We start from the raw sequence: 27,406 nt of genomic DNA, 5'->3' as shown, positions 1-27,406 counted from the left end.
AAACCTGTCAAAATCCCAGCTTCCCCATGGAGCTCTGATTTGTTTCATCTTTAAAGAGCTCTGCCACACGGTATGTCCAGCGCATCATTAGTGAACAGCCAGTTACTTCTAGAACACTTTGTCGTGATGGTTTTGAAATCTAACTAGAGAGCCAGAGGAGCCCAGCAAGTGTTAAAAGACTTCTGTTTCCCACTAAAAAGAATTCTGGTCTCCTTAGATCAAAATGTAAACCTTTTATTATAGAAATTTAAGCGCCCCTCCCCACCTTCAGAGGTCTGTAAGTAAAATCACATTTTCAGTAATCATTTGCTTTTGGAGTTCTGCGCAAGAAAACCCATTTTCAATACCGATCTTGAAATCATGCACGTGGCCACTGTATATTCATTTGTGCACCAAGCCAACAGTGGGGCTGGACCCTGGGGGAGATGCTGGGAGTTCAGTGAAGAGTAAGACCCTGAATCTGCCTGGCAGCTCTCACACTGACAAAAGGGAGAATAAACACAGCAAGACACCTCAGAACGGAGGCAGAGGGAGGACTGCATGTCCTTTTGGCGAAAACACTGGAGCAGGGGTTGGCAAACTTTTCCTGTAAAGGGCAAGAGAGTTAATAATTCAGGCCTCTGGGCAGATGGTCTCTGCTGCAAGCACATGGCTCTACCGAGGGGGCATGGAAATAGCCACTAGCAAAACACAAACCAAGGAGTGTGGCCATGTTCCCAGAAAACTTTATTTACAAAACAAGGTGGGCCAGATTTGGCCCTCGGGCCGTAGTGTGCTGACTCCTGTACTAGGGCCTGGTTTCAGAAGCCTGCCTACAACTCATCTGTCTTGAAAACTATAATTGTGTTTGTCTTACTATTTATGATTTGTCCCACCCTCTGTGAAGTTAGATGTGACCCTTGTAGAAGATTGAAAGTTACACACCCAGAAGTTAGGATCGTCGCGCTCTTATAACTAGTTTTACTTCTAACTTGGCCACCTTGTTGCAGTGTCCTTGTTGGTGGACTCCATATACTTTGGACTCCATATACTCAATACTCTGAGTCTGGTATTCTCTGAACCAGTGTTAGCACCTTTCTGGTTCCCACATCAGTGAGCAAAAGGAATCTTTGACACATACTGTGTATTCCTCTGAATGTCATGTTTTTAAGGGGATGCAACAGGTAGGAGGAGCACTCTGTTGTATGTCAGGTATGCAGAAGATGCCTTGCCAGCACAGAAGTAGCAGCCTGGGAAGACACGGGGGCAGGGGTTGTTGTTCACGGAAGCCTCCCAAAGGCCCAGATGCACTCCAGATTCCAGAGGAGCTCATCAGCAGCAAGGACAGGAGAGGGAGGGGGAGGGCACACTTCAGAGAGAGGGAAGAGCATTTGTAAGGTACAGGTGTGTAAGGTACAAGTGTCTGAGACTAAGTGATGCCTCCAGATAATGACAGGCTGGCTTTGCAGGGAGGGTGGCAGAAAGAGCCAAATGGAGCCATGCGGTGCCCACCTGGGCTCGCCACTGATTTGGCACACATTCAAATCCAGGTCTTTTAAAAAGGAGACAGAGCACCCCATGGGAAGACAGGAAAGTGTAACCTTGGGTGTCCCCAGCCATTCATCCTCACCCTACAGCTGGCGGCTACCCCCGGCAAAATAGAAGCCCTGTCTGCACTCCGCCGGCAGCGACCTCAGAAAGCACATTGGAGCTCGTGGACATGAGAATAGCAGCAGGGCAGTGGAGCTCCAGAAGGAGAACCTTCCCTCCTCAGAGACCCTCGGGGCGGGGGAGGAGGGGTTCTCCCTGGCAAAGCTAAGTAGCTATCATCATCCTGCTGGCTCCACGCACGTCCTGGCAGTGGAGCATCTCCCGGACCCTCTACCAATGGAGCTGCAGACCAGTGTTCTGAGAGAACCGCAGTAGCCTGTGGTGTCCTGCGGCTTCAACCTGTCCTGCTTTTACATCGCCCATGGATGGCTAGTGGGTGTCTGTCCCTCCAAAGGCATCATCAGGAGGCCGTGCCAGTTCTCCCCCAATCTTCTCAGGCATGTGGGTAAAACAGGCTGTGGAACCCAGGGCGGCTGACTGCTGCTGACCCTGCTGAGGCCTCCTGCTGAGCCTCGTCAACCAAGGCCACACCCTGAGTTCTTGGTGCCCAGGCAGGCCAGTGGGTGTCCATGGGGTAAGGGCAGCCCCCCAGGATGGCAGATGAATGCTTGTAGGTCAGCGAGGCAACCAGATAGATGGAATCCAAACATGTCGGGGTTCAAGGCCCAGAGCCTGCCGGCACCAGGCCCCATTATTTCTTAGCCTGGAGTATTCATCTGCACCAGGAGCTCAAAGAGAGCATCCACCTTTGGAGGGGTGGCGCTGGGGGCCCAGGGAGAGGTGGAAAAGGAAGGAGTGGCTTTGCAGAAACACAGTGGCCTCCACAGTTGGGCCTGGGGATTTGGACGATAAGTGGCACTTAGCATGCAGGTTTTTCCCACACACGCACAGACGTGGAAGGATGCGAATGCACGCCAGCAGCAAGGGCACCACAGGGCTGGACGGTGGTGAGCAGGTGCCTGTGCCTGCCTGGGTCACTCAGAGCCGGAGCCATGAGCACCGGCCGCCCTGCTTGACCCTCCACAGCATCTCAGCCTGGGATGGAGCTGTGAATAAAAGGTCTTGAACTGATTGCCCTGAAACTGAAGTCATCTTTTTCCTTTTCTCTTTTTCCTCCTTTCCTTCTTTTTTCTTAAACGTCTCCCAAGAAATAGTATAGATGTTCTGATTCAGTCTCTCACGGATCCCTCTCCCTGGGCCTCAGAAACCACTACACGCTGTGAGGCCCCATTTGGGGGGGCTCACACTCAATACAGTTCAGCTGGGTTGTTGACATTTCGACGTTAAGGCATTCATAAATCTCGTTAACGCCTAGAATAATGCTGAGCAGAGAATCTGGTCCCAGCCCTCCCACCTCCCCGCCTCCCTGCCTCCCCACCCCACTGCTGTGCCTGGGGCCCTCACCTGGAGGCACAGAGGGTGTCTGGGAGCCATGCGGAGCTGTTTGGTGTGCAGCTGTGGCGTGACAGGACCTAACCTCCTCCAGCCCTATGGTTCCTCTCTCAGCCCTCCGCCCTTCATCCCACAGACACCTACTGCGTCTCCTCTCAGCTGGACGCTGAGCCCCAGGCCGGGCTCCTGAGTGAACTTTAGTGCCCCCTCAACGTCACACCAGCAGCACTGCACAGACCCAGGCCACGGTCAGCGCTGGTGATCTTCTCCTCCTGGTCCTCTCCTGCTCCGCGGGGACAGTGGAGGAGGCAGGTGGCAGCCGTGGGCCCTGGGGGCACTTGGCACTGTTTCTATAGTTGGTCTAACTCCCATTCTCCAAGACAGGTGTTCTGTGCCACTCAGATCAATCCTCGATCTACATCTGTTTTCTCCTTCTTTCATTTCTGTGTCTCTGAAGTGAGGGTCTGGGGGCTCCGCTGGGGGTTGCAGTGCTGAGGACTGGAGGGACTGGAGCTGATGCAGTGGTCCTGGGGGCTGTGCACCCGGCTCCCAGCTGTGTAAACTGCTCCATCTCCTGATATCACTGCCCCATTCAGCTGCCTCGCTGACTCCCCAGCTACTCATCGGCTCTGATCTCCAGATCTTTCTCTCCATGCGTTTCTGGCCAGTTGTCCCACATTTTATTTTAACACTATTTTTTTTAAGTGAAGTGAAATTCACGTAACAGAAAGTTAACTGTTCTCAAGTGCATGGTTCACAAGTGAGTGCACTCACGGTGCAACCACTACCTTTACCGGGTTCCCAAATATATTCAGCGCCCCGAAACAGTATGCCATTCAGCAGTCACTGCCCATTCTCTCCTCCTTCAGCCCCTGGCACCTACCCACCTGCATCTGATTCTGTGGATTTACCTATTCTGTAAATGGTATGAAGTAGAATCATATAAATGTGCTCTCTCGGGTCTTCTTTTATTTGGCTTCATGTTTTCAAGGACACCTGCACTGTAGATTCCTTTTTACAGCTGGCTAGTACTTCCCTACATGGACGCTACACGGGTGTTTATCTGTGCATCCACCAGCTGGGCTCCTTGTGGCCTCCCGTTTTGCTGTTGAGAATAGAGCCGCCGTGAACATATGCGCTCCTATACTTGCTAGGGGATCAGCTTCCAGGTTTTTCAGTGTCTGCCTGTGAGTAGGATTGCTGGCCCATAGGATCATTCTATGTTTAACTTATTGAGAACTGCCAGACTATTTCCATGTTTTCAACGCTGAGTATTTAGAGCTTTGACTTTGCATGTAGCCTTCTGGAGGAGGTAGGCTGCCCAGCTGTGTGCACTCTGCCTCCTCTATGCCCTCCTGGACCTTCCTCCAAGTTTCCAAGATCTCAAATTCTTATGCCATCCTCTAGCCACCTGGCCCTTGCCGACTGGTCCTCTGCAAGCTTCACGAGCACATTTCTGCGCTGTCATCTGACACATTTACAATGTGTTAAAAGCAAAGGGCCCTAGGCAGACCCACCTCACCCCAGTTTGTTTGGCCTGAAACCCCTTTGGTGCTTCCAGCCTTCCCTCTATATGCATCTGCTGGGGCTCCCAGAGCCACACAGGCTGCACGAGGCCCAGTGTGCCTGGCGTAGGAATGCAGAAACCTGTGTGGTAGAATTAGGGCTTTCCTGGCTGACATGATGTCACAATATCTCCCCTCATGGCTCTCTTGATTTGGCCTGCTGGTCTAGCTCCCATGGCAGCAGACAGTCCTTCTCTGTGCAAGGCCTGCACTGGATCTTTGGTGTGTGTTTGGGACAGGAATGGGCAGGGTCGGAACAGGGAGAGACTGGAGTCCCCCGGTCAGTCCCCCTGACCAAGTCTTCTCTCTGACCCTCTCTTTGGGTCTTCACCTGTCAACCAGGAGGAAGGACAGGATGGTATGTGAGGTCCTGACCTTTGAGGGAATAGCAGGAGCCATAGCTCCAGGGCTTAGACTGAGGGTGTGTGTGCAAGATCCACTTATGGAGGACACGGGGTGGGTCTGCATAGCCTGATGCACACCAGGCAGCTGCACATCCGGTAAATGGCAGCCTCTGCTCTGCAGCTCATCCACCCATCCAAGGATCTTCTTTCCCACAGGTTGGAGCCATCGGTGATGAGGAGGAGTGGGTCAGCCTCTACGAGGAGGAGAACGAGCCTGATGCCCAGACGCTGGAGATCCCAAACCTCACACCCTATACTCATTACAGGTGAGAGAAGCCAGTGATAAACTGCTGCAGGAAGAAGGCTAGCAACTCCAACAGATGGCTTCAGCCCGCAAGAACAAAACCCAGTTATGTGCATGAAATTGAGACATTTCCAAGTGGTAATAACAGTACATTGAACCTTAGGAGCAAGATACACAGCTGTGTATCATTCCTGGAGAGAGTATATCCCTGATGCTAGGTTAGCAGTGCTCCTTCCATCAACGCTAGCTGCAATGGCTCAAAACTAAGAGCCCCAGGCAGCCGAGATGTGGGGTTTTCCTTATAAATTCTACGACCCCTTGGGACTATTAACATGCTGTGTGTAAACAGGGCGGCTGTCCTGGGAACGTCTTCTGCTTCCCCCTTCCAGGACCCAGGAGTGGCGGGGCTCACTAATCAAGCACTTAACCTGCCATGCAACCTTTAACTCCTTGATCCTGAAACCTATCCAGGCAGTAAATCCTTGGCCTTAACAAAGGGTCGCACAATCGCAAGCTGTTAGAGACGTTATAACTTCCCGTAAGATCGTTGACCGAGATGAAATTTCCAGTTATCACCAGATGTTGAGTTTGATAATGTCATTGTTCTGCCAGAACAGATACGTTCCATAAGATCAGGGAGTAAAAGACTAAGAATGAGTAATTCAGAGAGTAAAAGGTGACATGACATCTTCGTGAAGAACATTCTTTTTGGTATAATACTGACATTAGAGCTTTTTAAAACAATGCTTAATGAGAGATGCTGTTCAGCTCCTGTTCATTGTGACATCCTCCCTGAGACCAGAGCAGATAATCAGGGCACCATATACTCATTTTTAGAGGAAAATATTTCTCAAAAAACAAGCTACAGGGGCTTCAGGCTTACCACATGTAGCTGGTACCAGCTATATTATTGCTTTGAAGGTCAGAAACTGTGACTAGAGACCCCTGTCCCTGTCTTCTTCCAGCCTCTGTGGTGAACAGGCGTGTGTGCTCAGGGCACATTTGTGTAGAAGTTCACTCCAAGAAATTGTACATATAAACAAAGAAGAGAGAGCTGAGAACATTCATCAAGGCTCTAAAGCACATCCACCCCACCTCATTTTATAGGGAAGGAGATGATTGGCCTCAGGGTCTCAGCTACCAATGGGTCCCAGGGTGTGGACTCTGGGGCCAGGGTCCGAGTCCCAGGGTGTGGACTCTGGGGCCAGGGCTCATCCCCTAGGTGCAGGCACCTGTGCTCATTGAATCAATACCAGACTGTCAAGGCTGCCATTTGGCCCCTCGACAGCTAATCTCCTGACCCTACCCTAAACATGAATCAGCTGATGGCATCTGATGACATAGATTTCTGGCCATGTAACCCATCCCATTATGCTTCACTTGGGAATTTAAAATCTTTGCACTGGAACAAATTTATTGTTCTTGGGAGGCTTTGAGGCCAAAGGGCCAAATATGCAATTTGCATTTTTAATGAAACCAAGTGGAAAGAAGGTATCCTTGAGCAACAGCCTTCATGACACAGATGGACACACAGCCTCACCTTCTGAGAAGGTTATGGGTTTTTGTTCCATCCATCTCTCCACATTGTCTTTTCCTGCAGAATAACCATGCCCATGGTTCTCCCTCTAGATTTCGAATGAGGCAGGTGAACATTGTCGGTTCCAGCCCCATCAGCCAATCATCCCGGGTCATCCAGACACTGCAGGCGCCCCCTGACGTGGCTCCCACCAGCGTCACCGTGCGAACAGCCAGTGAGACCAGCCTACGGCTCCGCTGGGTGGTGAGTTGGGGGCTGGGAGTGGGCTGCAGGGATGGTCACCTTGAGTGTTCATGGTGTGCATGTAAAGCCAGAGTTTAGTGTCTTGTTAGTCATGGCTTTGTCTGAGGCAAAGCTTATCTCTTCGTTCAACCCAAAAGTATTGCATTTTACAGTTGCTGTTGGGTCACAGACCAGCCCAGGAGATCTTGTTAATTAGGAGCATTACTCACAGGCTTCTTGGTACTGAGGAATATTCTTTGGGGGAGGGAAGCCAGCAGTGCCTCAGGTTGGACCTATAAGTCCTTAAGCTAGGTCAACATGGAGGCAATACTCAATGTTTGTAGGAGAGCCAGCCTGATATTTATTCAGAACATTTCCCCCACAAAATTAAGCCAAAATGTATTAAAAGAAATTACGTCCAGCCCAAGTTACTGACAGGATTTCATTTAATTAACAGAAGAAAAGTTCCAGGGAGAAATGTAGTAAAAGTTCTAAGAATATCCCCCCTGCCCCCGGAAATATTTTCTGTGGGATTGGGCTCCTAAGACAGGCCCGCACTGGAGGACCTCGACAGGTGGTGGTTCGGAGACGCCCGCTCACCACGGTTGTTGTTTGCTTCCAGCCCCTGCCCGATTCCCAGTACAACGGGAACCCCGAGTCAGTGGGCTACAGGATTAAGTACTGGCGCCCCGACCTCCAGGCTCCGTCGCTCACACAAGTCATCAACGACCGGCTGGAGAGGGAGTTCACCATCGAGGGGCTGGAGGAGTGGACGGAGTACGAGCTCCAGATGCAGGCATTCAACGCCATCGGGGCCGGGCCCTGGAGCGCGGCAGTGCGGGGCCGCACACGGGAGTCAGGTGAGCTGGAGGCTCTTCCCACCCCGGAGGCTCAGCCCCAACCTGTGTCTCCCCAGAGACGGAGCTCCGTGTCCCCCGGTCCTCACATTGCATCTCATTGGCGCTTCCCCCACCCCGAGTCTATGCTGACACTTTACTAACCCAGTAATTAGATCAATCTCAATGGTAGTTTCAGTAAAACGTCATTGGAGTCCACACCACTAATTTGAAATTAATCATGGATGTTACGGGGTGGGGGTGGGGGGCTGGACTCTTGGTATTATCTTTTAAATTAGGTGTAATTTTCACTATCAGTGATAATAAGCAAGAGTTTATTTTCTTTTTTTTTTTTTAACTTTATTTGAGAGAGAGTGTTCGTGAGCAGAGGGGAGAGGCAGAGGAGAGGGAGAAGTAGACTCCTCTGCTGAGCAGGGAGCCCGACGCGGGACTCAATCCCAGGACCCTGAGATCACAACCTGAACCAAAGGCAGATATTTCACCAACTGAACCACCCAGACGCCCCAAGTGTATAGAGATTCTAAGGATGTCTTAATACACAAGGCCCTCAGGACCTCCTCTTGACAAAGTAGTGTGTGGGATGTGTTAAGATAGTCTCACCTGCACTAACAAATAGCCCCTCAAAGGTTCAGTTGCTTTAACACAATAGAGGTTCATTTCTCACTCATCACCGAGGAAGACAGGTGTTCCTGTTCAGTGGTGGCTCTCTTCTTTGTGATACAAGGACCCAGGCTGTGCTATGCCACAGGCCTAATCCTCATCTGTGCCCAGCTACCCAAGGAAGAAGAAAGAGCAAAGAGCAGGCGCGCCTGACCCCTAAAACCTGTCCAGCAATGGCACCCTCTCCTGTGCACAGAGCCCCAGGCTCAGGGTTGCTGCTGGTTGCCAGGGAGGAAAGGGAAAGTACTTCAGGTCATCACTCAGGAGTCTGTGCTGACCTGCTGGCCTTTGCGTGCTGACCTGTGGTTTGGAGGACCCTCGTTAGCCTGGTTTGAGTTTGTGGAGTGACAGAGAGGGCTGGTGTCACATTTAAGACACACCGTGACACAGACCAGCTCTTTCCACCTGGTCTGAAATGGCAGGGTTCTCTCCTGAAAAGAAGGAAATGTACCATACACGCCTCTTCCAAGAGGACTGATACTTAAAGAGGGGTTTGCTGGAGCAGCTGGGGCTGCCTCAGATGCCTTCCTGGCTTTCTTTCAGGCTGTAGATTTTATTACATTAGGAACAAAAGATTGAGGCACCACGCTCAGCTTGTGGCTATGTGATCACTTGGATTTCTAAAAAGCTCTATTCAGTCTCTGAGTCTTTGTGACAAAGAAGAGGACTTGAAACATTCTGAGAGGACTGTTCTAACCCCAGTGATAGGCAGACAGACTGAGAAAATACTTTTTAAAAAATCTTTGCTGTGACTAACTAGAAAATTATAGACAGAATATAATTTTTTTGAGATTTAGAATTTATTGATGTCCTCATTAGAAAAACAGAGAAAGTCCGCAGATGTCAGAGGCACAAAGGGACTCAAGCAGTAGGTACTGAGCTGGTGCTGTCGCTGCCTTGGGGGGTGGGCATGGGTGCATCCATCCCAGGAATTTCAGGACTTGGTACCCACCCAGGAACTGGAGGTTCTGCCACGAGTCTACACAAGGAGAGGAGTTAGAATCAGAGCCTTTGCAGGTAGACAAAGCTCCTGAATGCTGTGCCCCCTTTGAAAGGGGAGATTGAAAATCTCTGCCAGGATAGTTTATCTGTGTCCACCTAGCCACCTGAACTCTAAATAGGAAAAAAAAAAAAAAGGTAACTCTAAGTCCTGTGCCCAAATCAGGTTTGGGTTCTGAATTTACTCTGTCTGGTCCAGGAACTCCTAGAAAAGAAATTAATGTAAAACATGATTTCAGACACCAAAAAGCACAAACAACAAAAGAAAAATTTAGACTTACTAACATGAAAACCTTTGTGCTTCAATGCATACCATAAAGTAAAAAAACAAAAAAAAAACAGTCCTCCAGTCATAGAAGATACTTGCAAATCATTCATCTGATAAGGGACTGGTATAAAAGATGTATATAAAAAAAACTCTTACAACTCTACAGTGAAAATATAACCCAATTAAAAACTGGACAAAGCGGGGCAACTGGGTGGCTCAGTAGTTGAGCACCTGCCTTCATCTCAGGACAATCCTGGAGTCTTGGGATCAAGACCCACATCAGGCTCCCTACAGGGAGCCTGCTTCTCCCTCTGCCTATGTCTCTGCCTCTCTCTGTGTGTCTCTCATGAATAAATAAATAAAATCTTAATAAAAAAATGAAAACTTGACAAAGGATCTGAACAGACATGGCTCCAAAGAAGACATACTAATGGTCAGTTAAGCACATGAAAGGATCCTTAATCAACATTATTCACTGCCAGGAAAATGAAAATCCAAACCACAATGTGATATTAGTTCAATCCCCAAGGTGGTTAACATAAAATTGAAAAAGCTGGACAATAACAGTGTTAATTGTTATTAAAATAAGTATGGTTCAGAGATTGTGTACTTCATATATCATTGGAGGGCCTTGAGGAGCATCCTCACTGACCAGAAAATATTACCCCAGGGGAAACAATGACCCACTCCTCCTGAAATATTATATATTATACCCCAATAAATCATTTCACTGTCCTCCAAAAACAAAACAAAAAAATTTTTAAATGACAAAAAAAAAGATAAAAGAAATAGAAAGAAACATGGTTCAAGGCCAGATGTTCTGTGTAACCAAAGAAGGAAACATCTCTGTAGAGAGATCACCACAGCCACATTGTTCCAAATAAAGATCAACTTTTGAAAGATGAGGACACAATTTTCAAACACACAAGGAGATACTTTGCCTTGACTAAGAATCATGAGAGGGAAGGAAATAGGGCCCTGATTACTTTAAAATACATACTAGTATGAAAGAGAATATGTAATGAGTATATTTAAAATTATTAAAGACTTTAAGTTGTAGCATGAGTAAGTTCTAAGCAATATTATGTATAGCATAGTGATCATAGTTAATACTACTGTACTATGTACTTGAAAGTTGCTAAGAGAGTAGATCTTACATGTTCTCAGAAAGGAACAATAATTTTGTGATTGTTAGAGGCATTAGCTAATATTACGGTGGTAGTCTCTTTGCAGTACATAAGTGTCTCAAATCAACACACTGTAACATTAATCTTACAAAATGCTGTGTATCAATTATATCACAATAGAGCTGGAATAAATGTAAGATAAGACTGTAGTCTTAAATTATGAAAAGAAAACATTAAAACTTTAGGTAAAGATTAAGATGCTAATTGTAAAACGCTTTTTAAGAAAAACATATAGGACACAGCCACTGAAAATAAAACACTATGATTAGGTGAAAAGCAATTTAGACACTGCTAAAGAGAGAATTACCAAACTGGAAGCTAGATATGAGTAAGTAACTTAAAATACAGCACAAAGACACAGAGACTGAAAACATGGTAGAGAAGCTAAAAGACATAAAGAATAGAATAAGAAGGTCCTCCTTATACCTAATAAGACTCAGAGAAGAAGGAAGGAGGAAAGGAGAATAAGAAAATTTGGGAGATAATAGCTGAGAAGTTTCAGAATTGATGACTGAAGAAAAGTGAATCCTGAGCAGAATAAATAAAATAAATCTACACCAAAATGCATTATGTTGCAACTGTAAAGCATGGGAGCCAAAGAGAAAATCTTAAAAACACTTGGTGTGAAAACATCTTATATCCAGAAGGCAAGACAATTTGAAGTGGACTTCTCAAGATCAGTGGAGGCTAGAAGACAATGGAGCAATGGAATCGTAATGGAATAAGAATAATCTTGAAGAAGCTGAGAGGAAATAACTGCTAACCTCAAGTTTTACACTTGGCTAAATCACTTTTCAAGGATTTTGTTCAGAAAACTGTAAACTTTAAATGACACATAAGGATGAATAAAATAATAAAAATAGAAAATAATACTGTTTTGTTAAGTTTCCAAAGAATACTCCTATAAAACAAAGTAAACCAATGGCAAAATGCTGAGATAAGACTGTATTTTTGAAAAAAATCTTTGCTGCTGCCACAAAGCTCCCTTTACAGTGGTCAGGAGAATGCTAAGGAGATCACTCTATGCATAAACTCACTCCAGATGGTTTCTTCTAGTCCTCTTCTCCTCAGACAATCTTGCATCATCTCCTACCCAATAACTAAGGCGATCCTCTTGAATGATACCATTTGTAATATCAAGGTAAAGCTTTTGTATAAAAAAAAAGGCATAATGTGTTTGTTTTGGTCTTGGTTGACAAAATCTAACACAAACATATGTACGTGTGGCTAAGGAGAATCATAGCCAGCCTCCAGAATTAACTGCATTGATTTCATTATTGCCACATTGATCGTTCACTTGATGAGAAAGTTTTTGATCTAGAGTAAAAATTGTTCTTGAAATGTAAGTTTTGCTCTATACTATCACATTCTTTCTTATGTTGAGGGTTCTGGCTTACATTTTTTTTTTTTTAGTTTTTAATGGGATGTTTGTTCAATTAGAAGAGTTTTAGTTCTGCAGGTGTTTTCATCATAAATTGAATAATAGGGTTATTGTCCTTCATTTCTAGATGAGATGACTCAGACTTCAGACATTCTTAATGCTAGAAAAGTGAGCTCCTCAGGACCCATCTTAGGCTGTTCTCCCCCCACCCACCCACCCAAGAGTACTGGTGCTCAGACATCATTCCTCCCCAACCTGGGGCATTCTCTGGCACCCCTTCCAGTGTGCTGGTCCTGTGGGGCTTTGGCACCTCCACATCTGAACAGCACTTCCAGAACCTCCTGCTGGGGGCAGCCCCTCACCTCTGATGAGCAAGCCCCTCCCTGTCACAGCAGTTTTGATGTCTTGCCTTCCCTGGTCCTGATGAATTTGAACACATGGCCTCCCCAGCAAAGAAATCACCCCTTCTGAGAAAAGACCCTGCCAGGCACCACTCAGCCCTGGGTGGGGGGAGTGGGAGAGGGTGCAGGGGTGGTGAACCCCAGTGGTGGAGTGCAGTTGATGGGGAGAATGAAAGTGCAGACCCATGTCTCATGGAGATGGCCACACATGGGTACCTACACACAGTCGTAGGCATACGGGAAGCTAGTGTGGGAAGAACAGAGCAGAACATTTTGAACCACATTTAAATGACATTTCCTATTTTGAATTACAATTTGAGTTTCATGACATCCTATGATTTGTTATGATATATTATAAGATAAATGCGGCCCTAAAAATCAAAAGACTGAGCAGTGAGGAATCCTATAGAGGAGTGAGAGCAAACGAAGGAAAAGAGAAGTGTTTTGATCAGGATTGTTCTTAATGAAAGGGAATCTCTGGGACTGCTCCCAGACACGAGATGACAGGTTGGAAAGGGAGTCGAATCTCCCTCAAAACCAGATAATGGGTAAGGTGGGTTTTTTTTGTTTGTTTGTTTTTTGTTTTGTTTTTACCAAATCTTAAAAACATAGGTCCTCTGTTACAAAATGGCAGATTGGTTCCTGGTGAGATTTGAATCCACTGAAATTGTCATCCTGAACGCCACCATTTTCTGTGGCTCTGCCCTTGGAGACCCAGCCGAGCTCCGGGTGCCATATCCAGATCACCCCCCTCACCAGCTGGCCTTCCTTCTCCGGGGCTATGGGTACCCTTCAGGAAAGGGGTGCACATATTACCACACCTAGAAAATCATTAATATTTGTAGATCCACGGTGAGGACTGAACACTCATGGCGTCAAAGACCGGCCTGCAGGAAACAGTTACGGATTGGAGAGGTGGACCCATTGTGTTGCTATGATAGTGGCCTTTCTCTGCCTTTCTCTGACAGTTCTCAGAACACAGCACTGCTATCATGGGCACGCAACACCTTTGGAGTTCTCATCTTACTCTAAATAAATTCAGACAAATTGTAGGTTTACCTTTCCTTCGTGCAGTCGTGACTCCTTTAATTCACAGTTGATTCGAGATAGCAGTGTATTGCTCATTTTTTTAAAATAAAATAAGCATATGTGTGAGCGATGTCCTCATGACTGCCATGGTGGGAGCCCCTAGCCGGCCAGGAAGAGCATGAATGAGCCCTGTGGAAGCCACCACCAGAAGACACTAGGGACACATAGAGGCGTGGGTGGCAAGCACACTTCCCTTAGAGGGCTAAGTAAACTTGAAATTATAAAAATATTCTTTTTTATGACACTTAGCTTCTCAGATAAATTAATAGTGTTTTATTGAATGACTGGCAAACCAAATGAATGATTCTTGACTGACATATTTGGGAAGAAAAAGTGTATCTACCAGGTGTGGGCTGACCAGCATTCTCTCTCTCTCCGAAAGTATGAGGAAGACCCCTGAACCCTAATGCAAACAGACACAAACAGGTGACTTTTCTGTTCTGGGGACATGCTGGTTGCCTCCACTGGCAGCCAGTCTAATGCCCGAGTCCTGAAGATGGTCATGTGGTGAGTAGCAGAGGATAGGACCACTGCTGGAGTGTGGAGGCCGGAGAAGTCACCCTGTCTTAGGGTTAGCATCCCAGGCCTTTGCCTCTATGACTCCCCTCTCTGGGGACCAGAAAGTGCCCTGCCTCACCTCGGGCTCATGTCCCCTCAGCAGATCCCTATCTGCGGGAACCACTGACTGTGGTGGTGACCTGGCCGTGCTTCCAGAAAAGGTAACAGGTGAGTCCTGGCACTTTTTTCCTAAAGACAGTATCGGTCTCCTGCGGCAGCCATAACAAAGCAGGCCAGGCCGGGGCAGCTTAAAACAAAGATTTATTCTCTCACCATCTGAAGGCCAAAAGTTGGACACCAAGTTGTTGGCAGGGCCATGCTCCTTTGCCTACTCCAGTATGGCCTCATCTTAACTAATGACATCTGCAGTGACCCTAGTTCCAAATAAGGTCACATTCTGACCTACTAGTAGTTGGGACTTCAGTTTATGAAGGCTAGGAAGCAGCGGACACAATTCAACCCAACCCATAACGAAAACCAAATCACATCAGTGAAGAAAATCCGGAATCAAATGTTGGAGGGCAGCATTATTGTGCAAACCCTGTCATTTTATGTGTTCAGAGTAAATGACTGACCTAGCTATGACCAGTCACTTTGCTCAAGGAGGGAGCACTTGTGTGAATAAATGAATGAATGAATGAGTGGGTCTGTGGATGGAGGGTGGAGAGAGCCCCCATGAGCAGACTGCTTCTGAAGTGTGCTCGTACACTACCTCCCCCTAGTCTGTGGAGCCCTGGTGGGCCTGCGGAGTGGACACTGAGGATGCAGGGTGCTCGGTAGCCTTTCGCTCCCCCTCCTTCCGTAGAGCAAGGAGATCAGAGTGTTGTTGTCTCACTGTCTTCGAACAGAGCCGCTGATCACCTGCTCATTACGGAGCCTAGTGATGGGTACCAGGATGGGGGAGGGAGAAGATGGGCTCCAGGACGTGTGGGCTCTGCTTGACTGTTTCTCAGATGGCACAATCAAGGCCCAGAGGAATTGAGCAGCTTCCCCAGGTCACACGGCTCAGGAGTCTTGTGGAGTCTGAGTTTGCTGCAGAGCCCATGAGCTTGTCGCTTCCCTGTGAACACCTCATGACCTCCTGGCTTCTGCCACTTATTAGTGATGTGGGCAGGCCACGTGCCTTCTCAGAGCCCCCTTTTCCCCCTTTGCAGAGTGATCCCTCCCACGGGCTTGTCCTGAAGGTTGAGTAAAATACCAAATCCTATCCCATATTACTCGCCATGAAACGCAGTGAACCTGAAGTGTTTCTCCTCCTTTTTGACCACGGAGGCCCTGCAGGATGGTAGGTGGCACCACAGCCAGCAGCTGCCTTTTGCTCGGGGCATCACCTGTCTTTACCAGGGGACTCTGGATCTATCTTTTCCATCTGCATAAAGTTTAAATGGGCTCACAAGCAAATTATCAAAGCAAATTGAGATTATCTCGACTATAAAGCCTTTTAAAGCTTAACTGTTGTCTTTACACACATTCTATCTGGACCATTGCAAATGCATATGACAAATTAATGTAGGTTCAGTGACATCCATACACAGAAGAGATAAAAACATCATCTTACGTGTACGTGGGTCAAGAGGTCCACAGCTCGCCTCCACGGGCCCACCTCGTTGTAAAAAAAAGCACTCACTGGAATGCAATGTATGGAGCGTCCTCCAGCCTTGGTATCTCCATCTGCAGAATGGGGCTAATCACCTTGCCTCGCTGGGCTATTGTGGCTATTAGATGCGAGTGTGGATCTGAAGACCTCTAGCACAGGATGCACGCCTGGGACCTAGGAAACCTTCCCTCTCCTCCCCTTCATGATGACACCTCCTCTCTCCTACACCCCCAGCCCCCTGTCAGAATACTGCATTTGCAGATGTCACTCAACTGGTGTCTGGGAGTGAGGATTTCCCATCTGAGATAAAAGTCTGTAGCTCCCAAAAGTTAATATAAAAACAGACCAAGCACATTTTCTTGCTGGGTGGATTCAGGTAAAATTGAGCTCCTAAATACCCAGGATTTGTGGAATTTGTCGCTAATATGAAAAAGATTTACATTTCTGTTATACCTCCACAGGCTTAATCTGATCACTCCAAAACGCTCAGAATTCATTGCTCTTTCAAAGATAACTTGATTGTTTGAGTGAAAAGTGGACCTTTATTTCTAGAAACCTTTGGACTTTGGCTACCAATCTTTTTTGCTCATCCTTTGCAGTTCCTTCAGCGGCCCCTGAAAACGTGTCTGCAGAGGCTGTCAGCTCCACCCAGATTTTACTGACGTGGGCTTCAGTACCCGAACAGGACCAGAACGGGCTCATACTGGGCTACAAGGTATGTGTGCATAGGCTGCGCAGGTGCTACCACGTCACTCCCCTGAACCAGCGTGCATGGTGTTATGGACCTCCCGCACCAGCCCAAGTTGTGATTTGCACATCTTGTGACTTCTCTAAACTTCATTACCATCTGGGGCTGAGCCTGGGTCTAACCTCCCAAGCAAGGCACTGATAGGAGCCAGTGACTTAAACTGGCCTCGGCCTCTTGGCCTGTACAATGGGAGTGATCATGGTAGCTAGCTCCAAGGTTGGTCTGAGAAGGAAAGGAGATTTTAGTTTGTAAGCTGCATTCTGAGGCTAGAACGTGCTGGGTCAGTGTTCTCGCCTCCCTGCACGTCTCCCTGCCTCTCTGGGAGCCCTTGCTGGGTCCAGTCTATTTTTTTAAAGGTCTTATTTATTTATTCATGAAAGCCACAGAGAGAGAGAGAGAGACAGAGACAGAGACATAGGCAGAGAGAGAAGCAGGCTTTCTGCAGGGAGCCCAATGTGGGACTCGATCACAACCTGAGCCAAAAACAGACACTCAACCACTGAGCCACCCAAGGTCCAGGATCACAACCTGAGCCAGGACAGACACTCAACCACTGAGCCACCCAAGGTCCAGTCTGACCTGCACTCACCCACTTGTGTTTTTGTTCAGGTGGATTAAAGCAGTTCTCCTGAAGCAGAAGCCCAACCTCCCAATAAGCTGGGAACTCTGAGTGGGGCGCTGGCTCCTTCTGTAGGAAGTAAAACGTCTTTGTTCATAACTGAGTCCTGGCTTTGGTGTCTGCAGTTGGTGTGGCTACTGCTATGTGCTCAGATCTTGTAAATTATGGCTCAGGGGCTGCTCCCCTAGCTGCGGACTGGGTTTCTCTTCTGGGGTCTGTCTTCCCCACAAAATACCAGCGTATGGAAGCAAGATCCCTAAGCCTTAAACACAGCTGTTCTGGGGGAGAAAGCGCAGTTGGCTGGTGCTAGCCTTGTGGTTGAAAGCCCCCATGACCACCGAGGCCGCTCCTGGCACGCTGTAGAGTCATGACTGTGGGCTTGTGTCCTGATGCTCCAGGTTCTGTTCCGGGCCAAAGATCTGGACCCCGAGCCCCGCAGTCATGTCGTGCGAGGGAACCACTCACAGTCGGCACTGCTGGCAGGTCTTCGGAAGTTTGTGCTGTATGAGCTCCAGGTACTGGCATTCACCCGCATCGGGAACGGAGTCCCCAGCTCTCCCCTCATCCTGGAGCGGACCAAGGATGACGGTACGGTGACGGTGTGCTTGGATAACCCAAAAAATCTGGATGGTTGGCATTTTTAATTTAATTTACAAACCACTCCCCCCCCCCTTTATTTCAGTGGAGGAAAACAAAACAGAATTGTTTTTCAGCCACTGAGTGTTTATATGGCCAATTTCAGCCTGGAGTGAATTTTTACAGCCTAATTATGAACCTATGAGATTTTCAGCCGTAACTCTGCAAGAGGCAGTGCTATAAAGGCCCGGTGGGCTGGGGCCATAAAACCTACGGCCACTCCTGTTGGCAGTGTCTGCACAAATCTGGCTAAGAACCCCCCTCCCCGCCTGGGTGCCTCGATTCTCATTGTGCCACCCGCTCCCATCGTTTGCAGGCCAAAAGGTCAATAGGTGTTCCCGCATGGAGTACAGTGTGTTCCATGGGCCCCAGAATGCCCCGCACCCCTGTTTCCAGGCCAGAATAACAAGTACATCTTGATGGTTCTGTTTTTATGGAAGTCTAAATCATTTGCAAATATGTTTTTCCACTTTGCAGATGTCAAACACTTAAAGGTTATCTCTTTTACATTTTTATTGTTACACTGACTGTAGCAAATATCTTGGAAGGGAGGTGTATTCTGGGGGAAATAACTGCTCTCCCTGCCCCTCCCCAAACCCACCTTAGGGATCAGAAGCTTCTCGCAGAAGTGGAAAAACTATCGATTTCCTTACACGTGTCCACTGAAGTCATTAAATCAGCCTCCAGGGGGCTCTGGCTGCTGAGCGGGAACCGTTCTCCAGGGAACGTTCTCCAGGAACCATTCTCCGTGTTCTACTGGGAGATAGCCCTAGTGCCGGGCTTCATTCGAGGAGAGGAAAGAGCTCTGCACACTTCCTGTTAGTCCTTTCCTGGATGCAGGGCCTCGGAGTGGGGGTGAGGGGCTGAGGTCTGAAGGGGCAGTGACCTCAAGGTTGTTTGCAAAACTATGCAAAGCCATGGCAGCCCAGGTTACACAAACTGCAAGTATAAGGGGCCTTAAACCTTGGTCATTCACAAGTGTTTCGTCCTAAAGTAGAGGCTAGAAGTCACAGATTTTCCTTCTTCTCCCATGGTGCAATTATAAGCATCTTTTCCACTCCTTCTTTTCAGGGTAATCCAGATGATCAGCCTCCGGACAGCACAGGGAAAGGATGCCACTTGAGGCTGATGTCAACATTCGCATATTTGTGCAAATCTGTCCTGGCATGCAAGCCTCTTAACAAACACAAGGGTCACAGATTTATTTAAACACAAGGCTTAAATTTTGAAATACTGTTCTCAACTTAATAGCCAGAGGCAGAATTCAACAGCCTCTGCATGACTGTGACACACATCATCTCATCTCTGTATTCCACGTTCCCTACTCATTGCCCCTTATCTGGGAACCAGTCAGTTAAGTTCCAACAAGAAGTTCTGATTTATCTAACACCTGTTAGCAGGTGTCAAGCCCCAAAAAGAATTCAGCCCAGATTGGCAAGATCTTGGCCTTGGGCTTCACACACCTTGCACTCACAGGATTCCCAGCAGTTTGTGAGCACTCGTTCTGGAACTTGGACAGCAGATGAGATGGATTCAAAATGAGGTATTTTCTCAAAATCACTAAGGGGGCCACACAGCCAGCTAGATTCCAGAAGTCATTTGCAGCCTTGGAGTACCTCATCCGTGAACAGAGTCACCCATAGTAGTGAATGCTGGGCCAGCCCACAGAGTCCTATGTAACCTTGTCATGTCCCCAAGTGATACAGTGGTAGCACCTGGATCACGGGTTTGCTCTACTTTCTCTAGCCCCAGGCCCACCAGTGAGGCTTGTGTTCCCAGAAGTGAGACTCACGTCCGTGCGGATCGTGTGGCAGCCGCCGGAGGAGCCCAATGGCATCATTCTGGGTAAGGAAGCGGTCGTGATTAAAGAGATCATAGCTCAGAAGGAAATAGCAATTAGATTGATTTCATCTGTTTTTATGACATGTGAAAGAGGTTGGGGAAAAAAAAAAACCCTGCCTGCCACAGCCCAGCATTTTCTATGCTAAGAAGTGAGGACCCTCTACTATTTTGTGAGCTTTGTGCTGAAGTTTCTTTGCAGACTGAAATTTACATTTCGTTACCCCAGAATTTCTTCCATTTGTTCATGGTTCACAACAAAACCATCTGTAATTGGTCCTTCCTTCAGCTCCGAAATAACCAGGCTGTTTCTATGTGTATCCAGGAAACAGCAGGCTCATTTTTCACGGGAGCCAGAGACCTGGACTTTGCTCCCCAGAACCAGGAAGCATCCTCTGCTGCAGAGCCTTCACCTAATCTTTTTAAGAAGTTTCCAGAGTGCATTGTGTGCCCTGGGTCCCTGGGAAATTGTTTACTTTTAACATTTCACTTGGGGGGCCCCTCTGATAGCACTGATGAAAAGCCTTCATGTTTCATAGTTCCCCAAAGGTAGCAAGTTTTATTTTAAAAAACATCATCAGTTCCCTTTTATATTTAGCCTTTCACCATGACAAATTCAGCGCCGCCCATATGCCTAACACCGTGTACATGACGGGCAATAAGGAGTGAATAAGATGGGCCTGTCCTCAGGATGCAAGTCACTCAGGTGCCATCCGGGAAAGGTACAGGTGCAACATGATAGGTGACATGAGATGACATGAGATGCCCCACAAGCAGGTCCCCAGTTTGGACCAAAGGCAGGAGCTGGATTTTGCAGGGAGGTGGCCTCCCAAGTCCTGGAGGAAGGAAAGGGAAGAGGGACATCCACTCAGCCAGATGGAATGCCTTGTGCCTGTCTGAGTATAGGCAGATCCAAGCTTCGAGATGTGGGCCTGGCCAGGCTGGGGACTACTGGGGATGGCCAGCTACACCACACAGGCAGTGCCCAGAGGCCCAGATGTGTGAATCGGGCATCAAAAGGCCAGGGCACCAGGCACGGTATACTCTCCAGACCCAGGCCAGCACTCTCATAGGATATTTCCCTAATCCAAACCTGCAGCAGACCCCCAAATGTGTTAGCTTGTGTGCTGGGTGGTTTACAGTAAGGTTATAAACCTGAGCTTATAGGTAGGCAGTAAAATTCACCACTTACACCTGTGCTTCTGACATTAGGCTCCCAAGATTCGGTTTGAAAAAGGGTTTCATTTCATTAAAAAAAAAAAAAATATATATATATATATATATATATATATATATATATATATATATAAAGATTTTCTTTATTTATTCATGAGAGACACATACACAGAGAGAGAGAGAGAGAGAGAGAGAGAGAGGCAGAGAACACAGGCAGAGGGAGAAGCGGGCTCCATGCAGGGAGCCTGACATGGGACTCGATCCCAGGACTCCAGGATCCTGCCCTGGGCCGAAGGTGGTGCTAAACTGCTAAGCCACCCGGGCTGCCCCAAAATATTTTTTTTTTAAAAGATCTGTGCTGAGACCAGTAGGGAGTCACCCAAGGACTTTGAGCAGCATTGTGACATACTCAGGTTTGCCTTTTAGATAATAACTAAACAGGCAAACATTTTTTGAGTTCTTGTTTCATGAAGATGGGAAGACAGGGCCAGCGGTGTCCCTAAGTTGTCTGCTTGCAAAGACTGTGGCCCTCCTTCATCTGACTTTTCCTGTGTGATTTCTGGAGTTGCTAGGTGGGGTATTTTGCATGAGTATGGTATTTCTGAATTGGGTGAGCTTCAGAACTGCAGGTTCTTGCTACTTTAAAATCACAATGAGCCACCGAAGAAGCCGCTGCGGAAGTGTGATCTATCTGGTTGAGACGGGATCACAGACACCTGTTGGGCCCTGCACCTTGTGCTCCAGGCCTGGGGTGGGAGATGGTCTGTGTAGCACGTGGCTAGGCCAGAGGTTTCCTGGGGTCCCTCAGCACCATACGCCAGCTGCTGTCTCTTCTGGACAGAGCAGGACTAAACATCTGATGATCCAGGAAGCATCACCAGCTTGCTGTGAGACAGGAAACATTTTTGGAGCACAAAATGTGAATTCCAACCTGTCCCAGGACCTGGAGTCTCCAAGAAGTAGGGTCTCCCTGGCCTGCTGAGGAGGGAGCGCCCATCCCCACCCCAGGCCTGGTAGCTCCTGCTCCCACTGCTCCCTTCTCAGCCTCTGTCCTCTGCCCTCTGCCCCAGTACTGTGGCTGGTGCTCATTCTGTGCCCACCTCTGTGCTCACTGTAGCCATCTTGGGCTGATAGGAATCATTCTGACAGGAGGTCCCCACAGGAGATGGATGGGAGGCAAGTGAGCATTTCACATGTGTTTCTCTCTTACCATAGACAGATATGTGCTGATTTTGTAGCCATGGCTTTGAACTACTCATCCCGGGTCCTCCTTGCAAACATGGGGAGGTTCTGGCCTCAGCCAGTGCCAGCCCACTGTGCTTGCCTAGTCCCTTGTCCCTTCTGTGCCTTTAAAGTCACATTCAATGGCATCTCTACCCACAAGCTCCCTCCACACCCATCCCTGCCTGGTGGTGCCAACATCATCCCATGAGTCTCACTGTCCAAAAGTAAAATCTCATCACTTACTTTTAAGGGCATCTCTAATGTTTGTGCCTCTAATTGCAAAAAGCACCACAAACAGAGAATTCAGACCACAGTGGAATAGACTTTTGCATCATTTACACCTAGAGCCATAGAAAGTCTGGTAATACCCAGGAGAGACGGGCTAGTGGGCAAACACACACACTCATACGCTCCCATTAGGAGTTTGAACCAACACAACCATCCCGCAGAAGGATCTGGTGATGGCTGGGCAAGGTGAGCAGGCCTGCACTCTGCATGCCAGAGGCCCTTTCCGTCAAGTCTCAAACCTGGAGTTCTCTCACCTGTACCCAAGGAGAAGTGCACCAGGATGGTCCTGGCAGCATCACTCCTTGCTTGCCCAGCATCACAACAGGGCAAGCAAGGAGCCGGATACCTGCATGTCCATCAATCAGGCTACAAAAAGGTGTATCGTGGGCTCTTCACACAGCAGAAAACACAATAGCGGATAAAGTCAGGAACAAGATCTATATACATCAACATGAGTAAGCCTCACAAACATCCAATTGGGGGGAAAACAAGTTCCAGAGGAATATACACAGTGTGAGACTGCTCCTGTACACTTAACAACTCTATAAGCATTATTATCTGTCATTTCTGGGTCCGTGCATATAGTGAAAGTGTGAACTCGTGGACAGGAACTCAACCCGAATTGAGAAGGGAGGTTACCTCTGAGGAAGAGGATCCAGTGGGGCCACAGGACAGCTTCAACTTTGTCTCATCTTCTCTCTTATATGAAAAAAAAATCCAATTTGGCAAAATCTCAAGATTTCTTCACTTGGTGCAATGAATATTTGATATTTGATCTATATTATTCCCAGTATTTTCTGTATGTTTGAAAGATTTGTGATAAAAAAGGACTATCATAAAATAAAAATAACACATTCACTGTAAACTTCAAAAAAATAGAAAATTCAAACAAGTAACAGGATGACCCACAATTCCATCACCCCAAAATAACATTAATATGTTTTTTCTTCTAATCATTTTCCTAACGTTTTAATTATAAAATATATCCTACTTACAAAGGACTCACATCATTCTAGCACATGTATGATGTAGAGGCAGTGAACTGCACGTGTCCCTGCTCCCCAATCTATGACAGAGAGCCTGCCAGTCCCCCCGAGAGGGTTTGGGTTTATCTCTCCTTTAGTTTTCTGGATGATTTTCCTAGAGTTAAATTTAACCCTTAAAGAATCTAATATTAATGCTGCACGTTTTTAGATTTCATATAAACTCCTTTCATGTGTTTTTCTGTGACTTTGCTCTTCTCTTCCCACATCATGAATCTTTCCTAAATAGACACCCTGGCTGTCCGTGTCCGCACACACCCGACCGGGATGTGTGCGGCACCTCTGGCATGTCTGCAGCACACGTGTCCTGGTGCTTGCCTCGTGGAGCACATGTGGAAGGGTTCTCTGGGCCACACCCGTGAATGGCCTCATTGGGCCATAGAGTTGGCATGCTTTCAACTTTGCACAATGACACCAGACCATTTTCCTGAGCAGTGATACCAATTTGTACTCCCACCAGCATGTGTGAGGATCCCCATGGCTCTGCACAGCTTTGCCAACACTCCATAGGCTCAGAATCTAAACTTCTTTGCCATTCTGGTGTCTCGTTGTGGTTTTATGTTGGATTTCCCCAGCGGCTTCCCCAGCCAGTCTGTCAGCTGCTCCCATCCCTGGGCTGCCCTGGGCTTCATCTCAACCTCTCTGTATTGTTATTCCTGTTTCCTTGTTAATCTCTACAATTTCTCTGCCTCACTTCCCAGTTCAATTGTGCATTTAGGTTTTCTTTTCTTGATACTTCTTAGTTTTGAATGACTTAATAGAAAGATGTTTTGGGACATCTGATTTACTGCATTACCAAAAGCAGACACTCTCTGTATACTTCAGTTACTATTTGGACTTCCACGGTACAGACGCATTCATCCTAATAACATAGCATTTAAATGCAAATACATTAAAATTGAAATTAAAAAAATACAGATCATCTCCCAAATTGTGCAATCAGAAATAACGATGTGACTGATGTGCTTAGAGGTGAATCTTCACAGCATTTCTCATGATCTTAGGATGCAGGCCCAGAAGCAGAATAACTGGGAGAAGGTGCTAGAACATTTCCAAGGTTCTTCATCTACATTTCACACTCTCCCTCCAGATACACTGTATCAGTCAGCACTCCTGATGGGGGTGTCCACATGGCTTCACCTTCACCAATGTCGACGTTAATGCTTTGTTTTCTTTATCTTGGCCAGTTTGAGATTAAAAGCAGAATATTTGGGGGGGGGGGACATTTTAAAGTTTACTAGCCATAAGGGGCTTTTTTCTTTTTTACTTTTGGGAATTTCAAGTTGATGTTCTGTACTCGTTTGCTGGGCTGACATAGAGAACCACAGAGCATGAGGCTTAAACAACAAGAATCTATTTCTGTCAACCCTGGAGGCTGGAAGTGCAAGATCCAGGTGTGGGCAGAGCCGGTGTCTCCTTGTCCTCCCTGTAGCCTCCCTCGTGTAGCTGCCCCTCTATGCGTGTCTGTGTCCTGACCTCTTCTTACAAGGGCACCAGTCCCACTGGACCAGGACCCTAGTGACCTCATCTCACCTCAATACTCCCTGTAAATCCAGGCACACCCAGAGATGCTCAGAGCTAGAACTGTAACATGGGAACTTGGGGGGATACAGTTTAGCCCGTAACACATCCTTTGGCCATGTTTCTCTCAGAGACTTACCCCTTCCTTCCTGGCTCTCAGATCCGTTGTACATTAGTGCCATCCAAGTACCAAGGGGCTAAGAGACCTGACCCCAAAGCCCAAGTCTGAGTTGGAGGTCTGGCTCCACTGTTTTAGTGCCATGACAAGGAGTCGGGACAACTTAGCCCAGTAAACACCAACTAACAGGATCATAAACAATATTCACAGTCACAGGTGTTGCATAAGTTCCCCCTGTTCATTTTGGCCACAGAAACTTTCCTGTAGACTGCAAACATGTGTCTTCTGGTCATCTGCCATTTCCACAGTGAGTGAAACAGGTGCTGTCACCTGCACACAGACCCCATAGGCCGGGCTCAGTGTACACCCAGCCTCTCAGGGCCACTGTAGCTCCCTCAGCTCCTCACTCTGAGTGGCGGCCCCTCTTCCCACCCCAGACTCGCGGCAGGACTGAGGCATGCGGGAGGGTCAACAGGGCTTGACCTCTTGAGGTTGCAGAGGGTGAGACACAGTGAGAGGAAAGGCCCAACCTCACCATCTCTTGGGAGTTGATGCAACCAGCTGTTTTCAGGAAGCTTCTCTGACAGCCCCACGTGACATGATTCTCTATCCCCTGCATCCCCAGCCAGCATGCTCTACATGATAAGCTCATGAACCCTGAGGTGCTGGCTCTACTCTCCCCTATGTTGTACCATGCTCCGGACAGGCTGAGGGCAGTGTGGACAAAATTGCAGATGCAGTGTCCCAGCCTGGTTAATTTAGGAACATTACTAAGCCTCCCTGTGCCTCAGTTTCGCTATCTCTGAAATGGGAACAACACTCATACTCCCTTGTAGGGTTGAATGAGTTGTATGTCAGGACTTTACGAAAACACCCTCCATGTGGTAAGCGCTCAACAGATGTTCACTCAAGTGCATGGCTATTTAGTATTTCATCATGTCTTCTGGGCCAGCAAATTTCTCCTTGTCACCCAAAGCTTCGCCTGGTGCCAGCATCTAGCTGGCCCTCCCCAGCAGAGGTTCGCACAGACAAGACAAGGGAAAGAACCAGGAAAGGCAGGTTGGAGTCAGGTTACGAGATGCTCCTAGGGGACATTCAGAAGTTGGGAGTTTACCTGTAATCTCTGGTGGTGGGGTGGGGGGATCACTAAGAATCATAACCATTCAGGTAAGGAGAGGGTAACATTTAAATACCTAGAGCATTCCAACCATGGCGAAGCAGACAAAAAAGTAAAATAGTGCTATGTCTGCCCGTAATGCAGAAAAACACCACATCTGAGCATCTTCTGTTGTAATGGTAACAAATGTTGTCTGGGTAACCTGTCACCTGGATATTATTACAGCTGGCACACCAAATTGCAGATGCTGTAGGAAGGATGAGAAAACAGTTTCTAAAGATTCAGATCGGCGTTCGTGGGCGAGAAAGGGAAACGAGACTTGCTTCACACCCAGAGACCTTAAATCAATGCTCCCACTCGGGCAGCGCGGCCTTCCGAGTATATAAACACCTCTGCAGCCCATGCTTTTGTAATCTATATCAAAACATGTTCTTGCATTTCCAAAAAAAGATTAACAGCATGAAACACCACCAGGCGCCTACGGGGAAAAACACTTGCTTATTTGCGTAAATATTTTACTGTGGAGAGCTTTTAGCATTTAGAGCCTGCCTTTGGGGGATGCGGCGGGAGCCACCTGAGCACAGCCACCCTCCCTCACTCCCTGACTACTCCGCACTCCCTTAAATGCTATGAAGCTAACGTGATGCATGTGCTCTTTAAACGCACATGGGTCTGCCCTGCCACACACACAGCCTCCTCCCACCTCCACCTGCCTACTGATGGCCTAACATTTACCTTTAGCTTATTACAGAAGGGTGTGCAAGGACTCTGCTGAGAATTAGGAGCACAAGTGAATATAATCCATGTTTGCAAATACATAATTTTGATCCACTGTTGCATTTGTCTGCCCCCAGCCCTCAAGCAGATAAGCTGTAAGGCCAACAAGCCACACAGTGCCTGGGCTGGGTGCTCCCAGGCCATTCTGCTGCTGGGCTCTCTGAACAAGTAGTGGGTGCTGGCAGGGCTGTCACCACTCACACCCACCGACGGGCTGCCGAGGGAGTCAGCAGCACCATGTCCCACTGGAGGCCTTGGCTTCGCGCCCCTGAGCATCAGGCCCTAGGGACATGCCACTGAACAGGCGACTCTCAGACTGGTGCCTTTCGCTTGCCCCAGGAAGCACGCA

General features: G+C 47.7%; 1 protein-coding gene across 3 annotated transcripts in view; it reads left to right on the top strand.

The window, feature by feature from the left end:
• Nucleotides 1-27,406, top strand: part of SDK1 (sidekick cell adhesion molecule 1) — an 885,268-nt gene that overhangs the window by 764,568 nt on the left and 93,294 nt on the right. For all 3 annotated transcript variants that reach the window (XM_072753253.1, XM_072753252.1, XM_072753254.1), the window contains exons 23-28: nucleotides 5,108-5,217; nucleotides 6,825-6,975; nucleotides 7,577-7,814; nucleotides 16,551-16,666; nucleotides 17,717-17,906; nucleotides 19,701-19,799. In XM_072753253.1, coding sequence (XP_072609354.1) covers nucleotides 5,108-5,217; nucleotides 6,825-6,975; nucleotides 7,577-7,814; nucleotides 16,551-16,666; nucleotides 17,717-17,906; nucleotides 19,701-19,799 — 904 coding nt within the window. The remainder of the gene's footprint in view (nucleotides 1-5,107; nucleotides 5,218-6,824; nucleotides 6,976-7,576; nucleotides 7,815-16,550; nucleotides 16,667-17,716; nucleotides 17,907-19,700; nucleotides 19,800-27,406) is intronic.

The sequence above is a fragment of the Vulpes vulpes genome, chromosome 3, assembly GCF_048418805.1.
Source record: "Vulpes vulpes isolate BD-2025 chromosome 3, VulVul3, whole genome shotgun sequence".
Lineage (NCBI taxonomy): Eukaryota > Metazoa > Chordata > Mammalia > Carnivora > Canidae > Vulpes > Vulpes vulpes.
The sequence above is the reverse complement of the archived record's forward strand: the minus strand, read 5'-3'. Positions and strand labels throughout refer to the sequence as shown.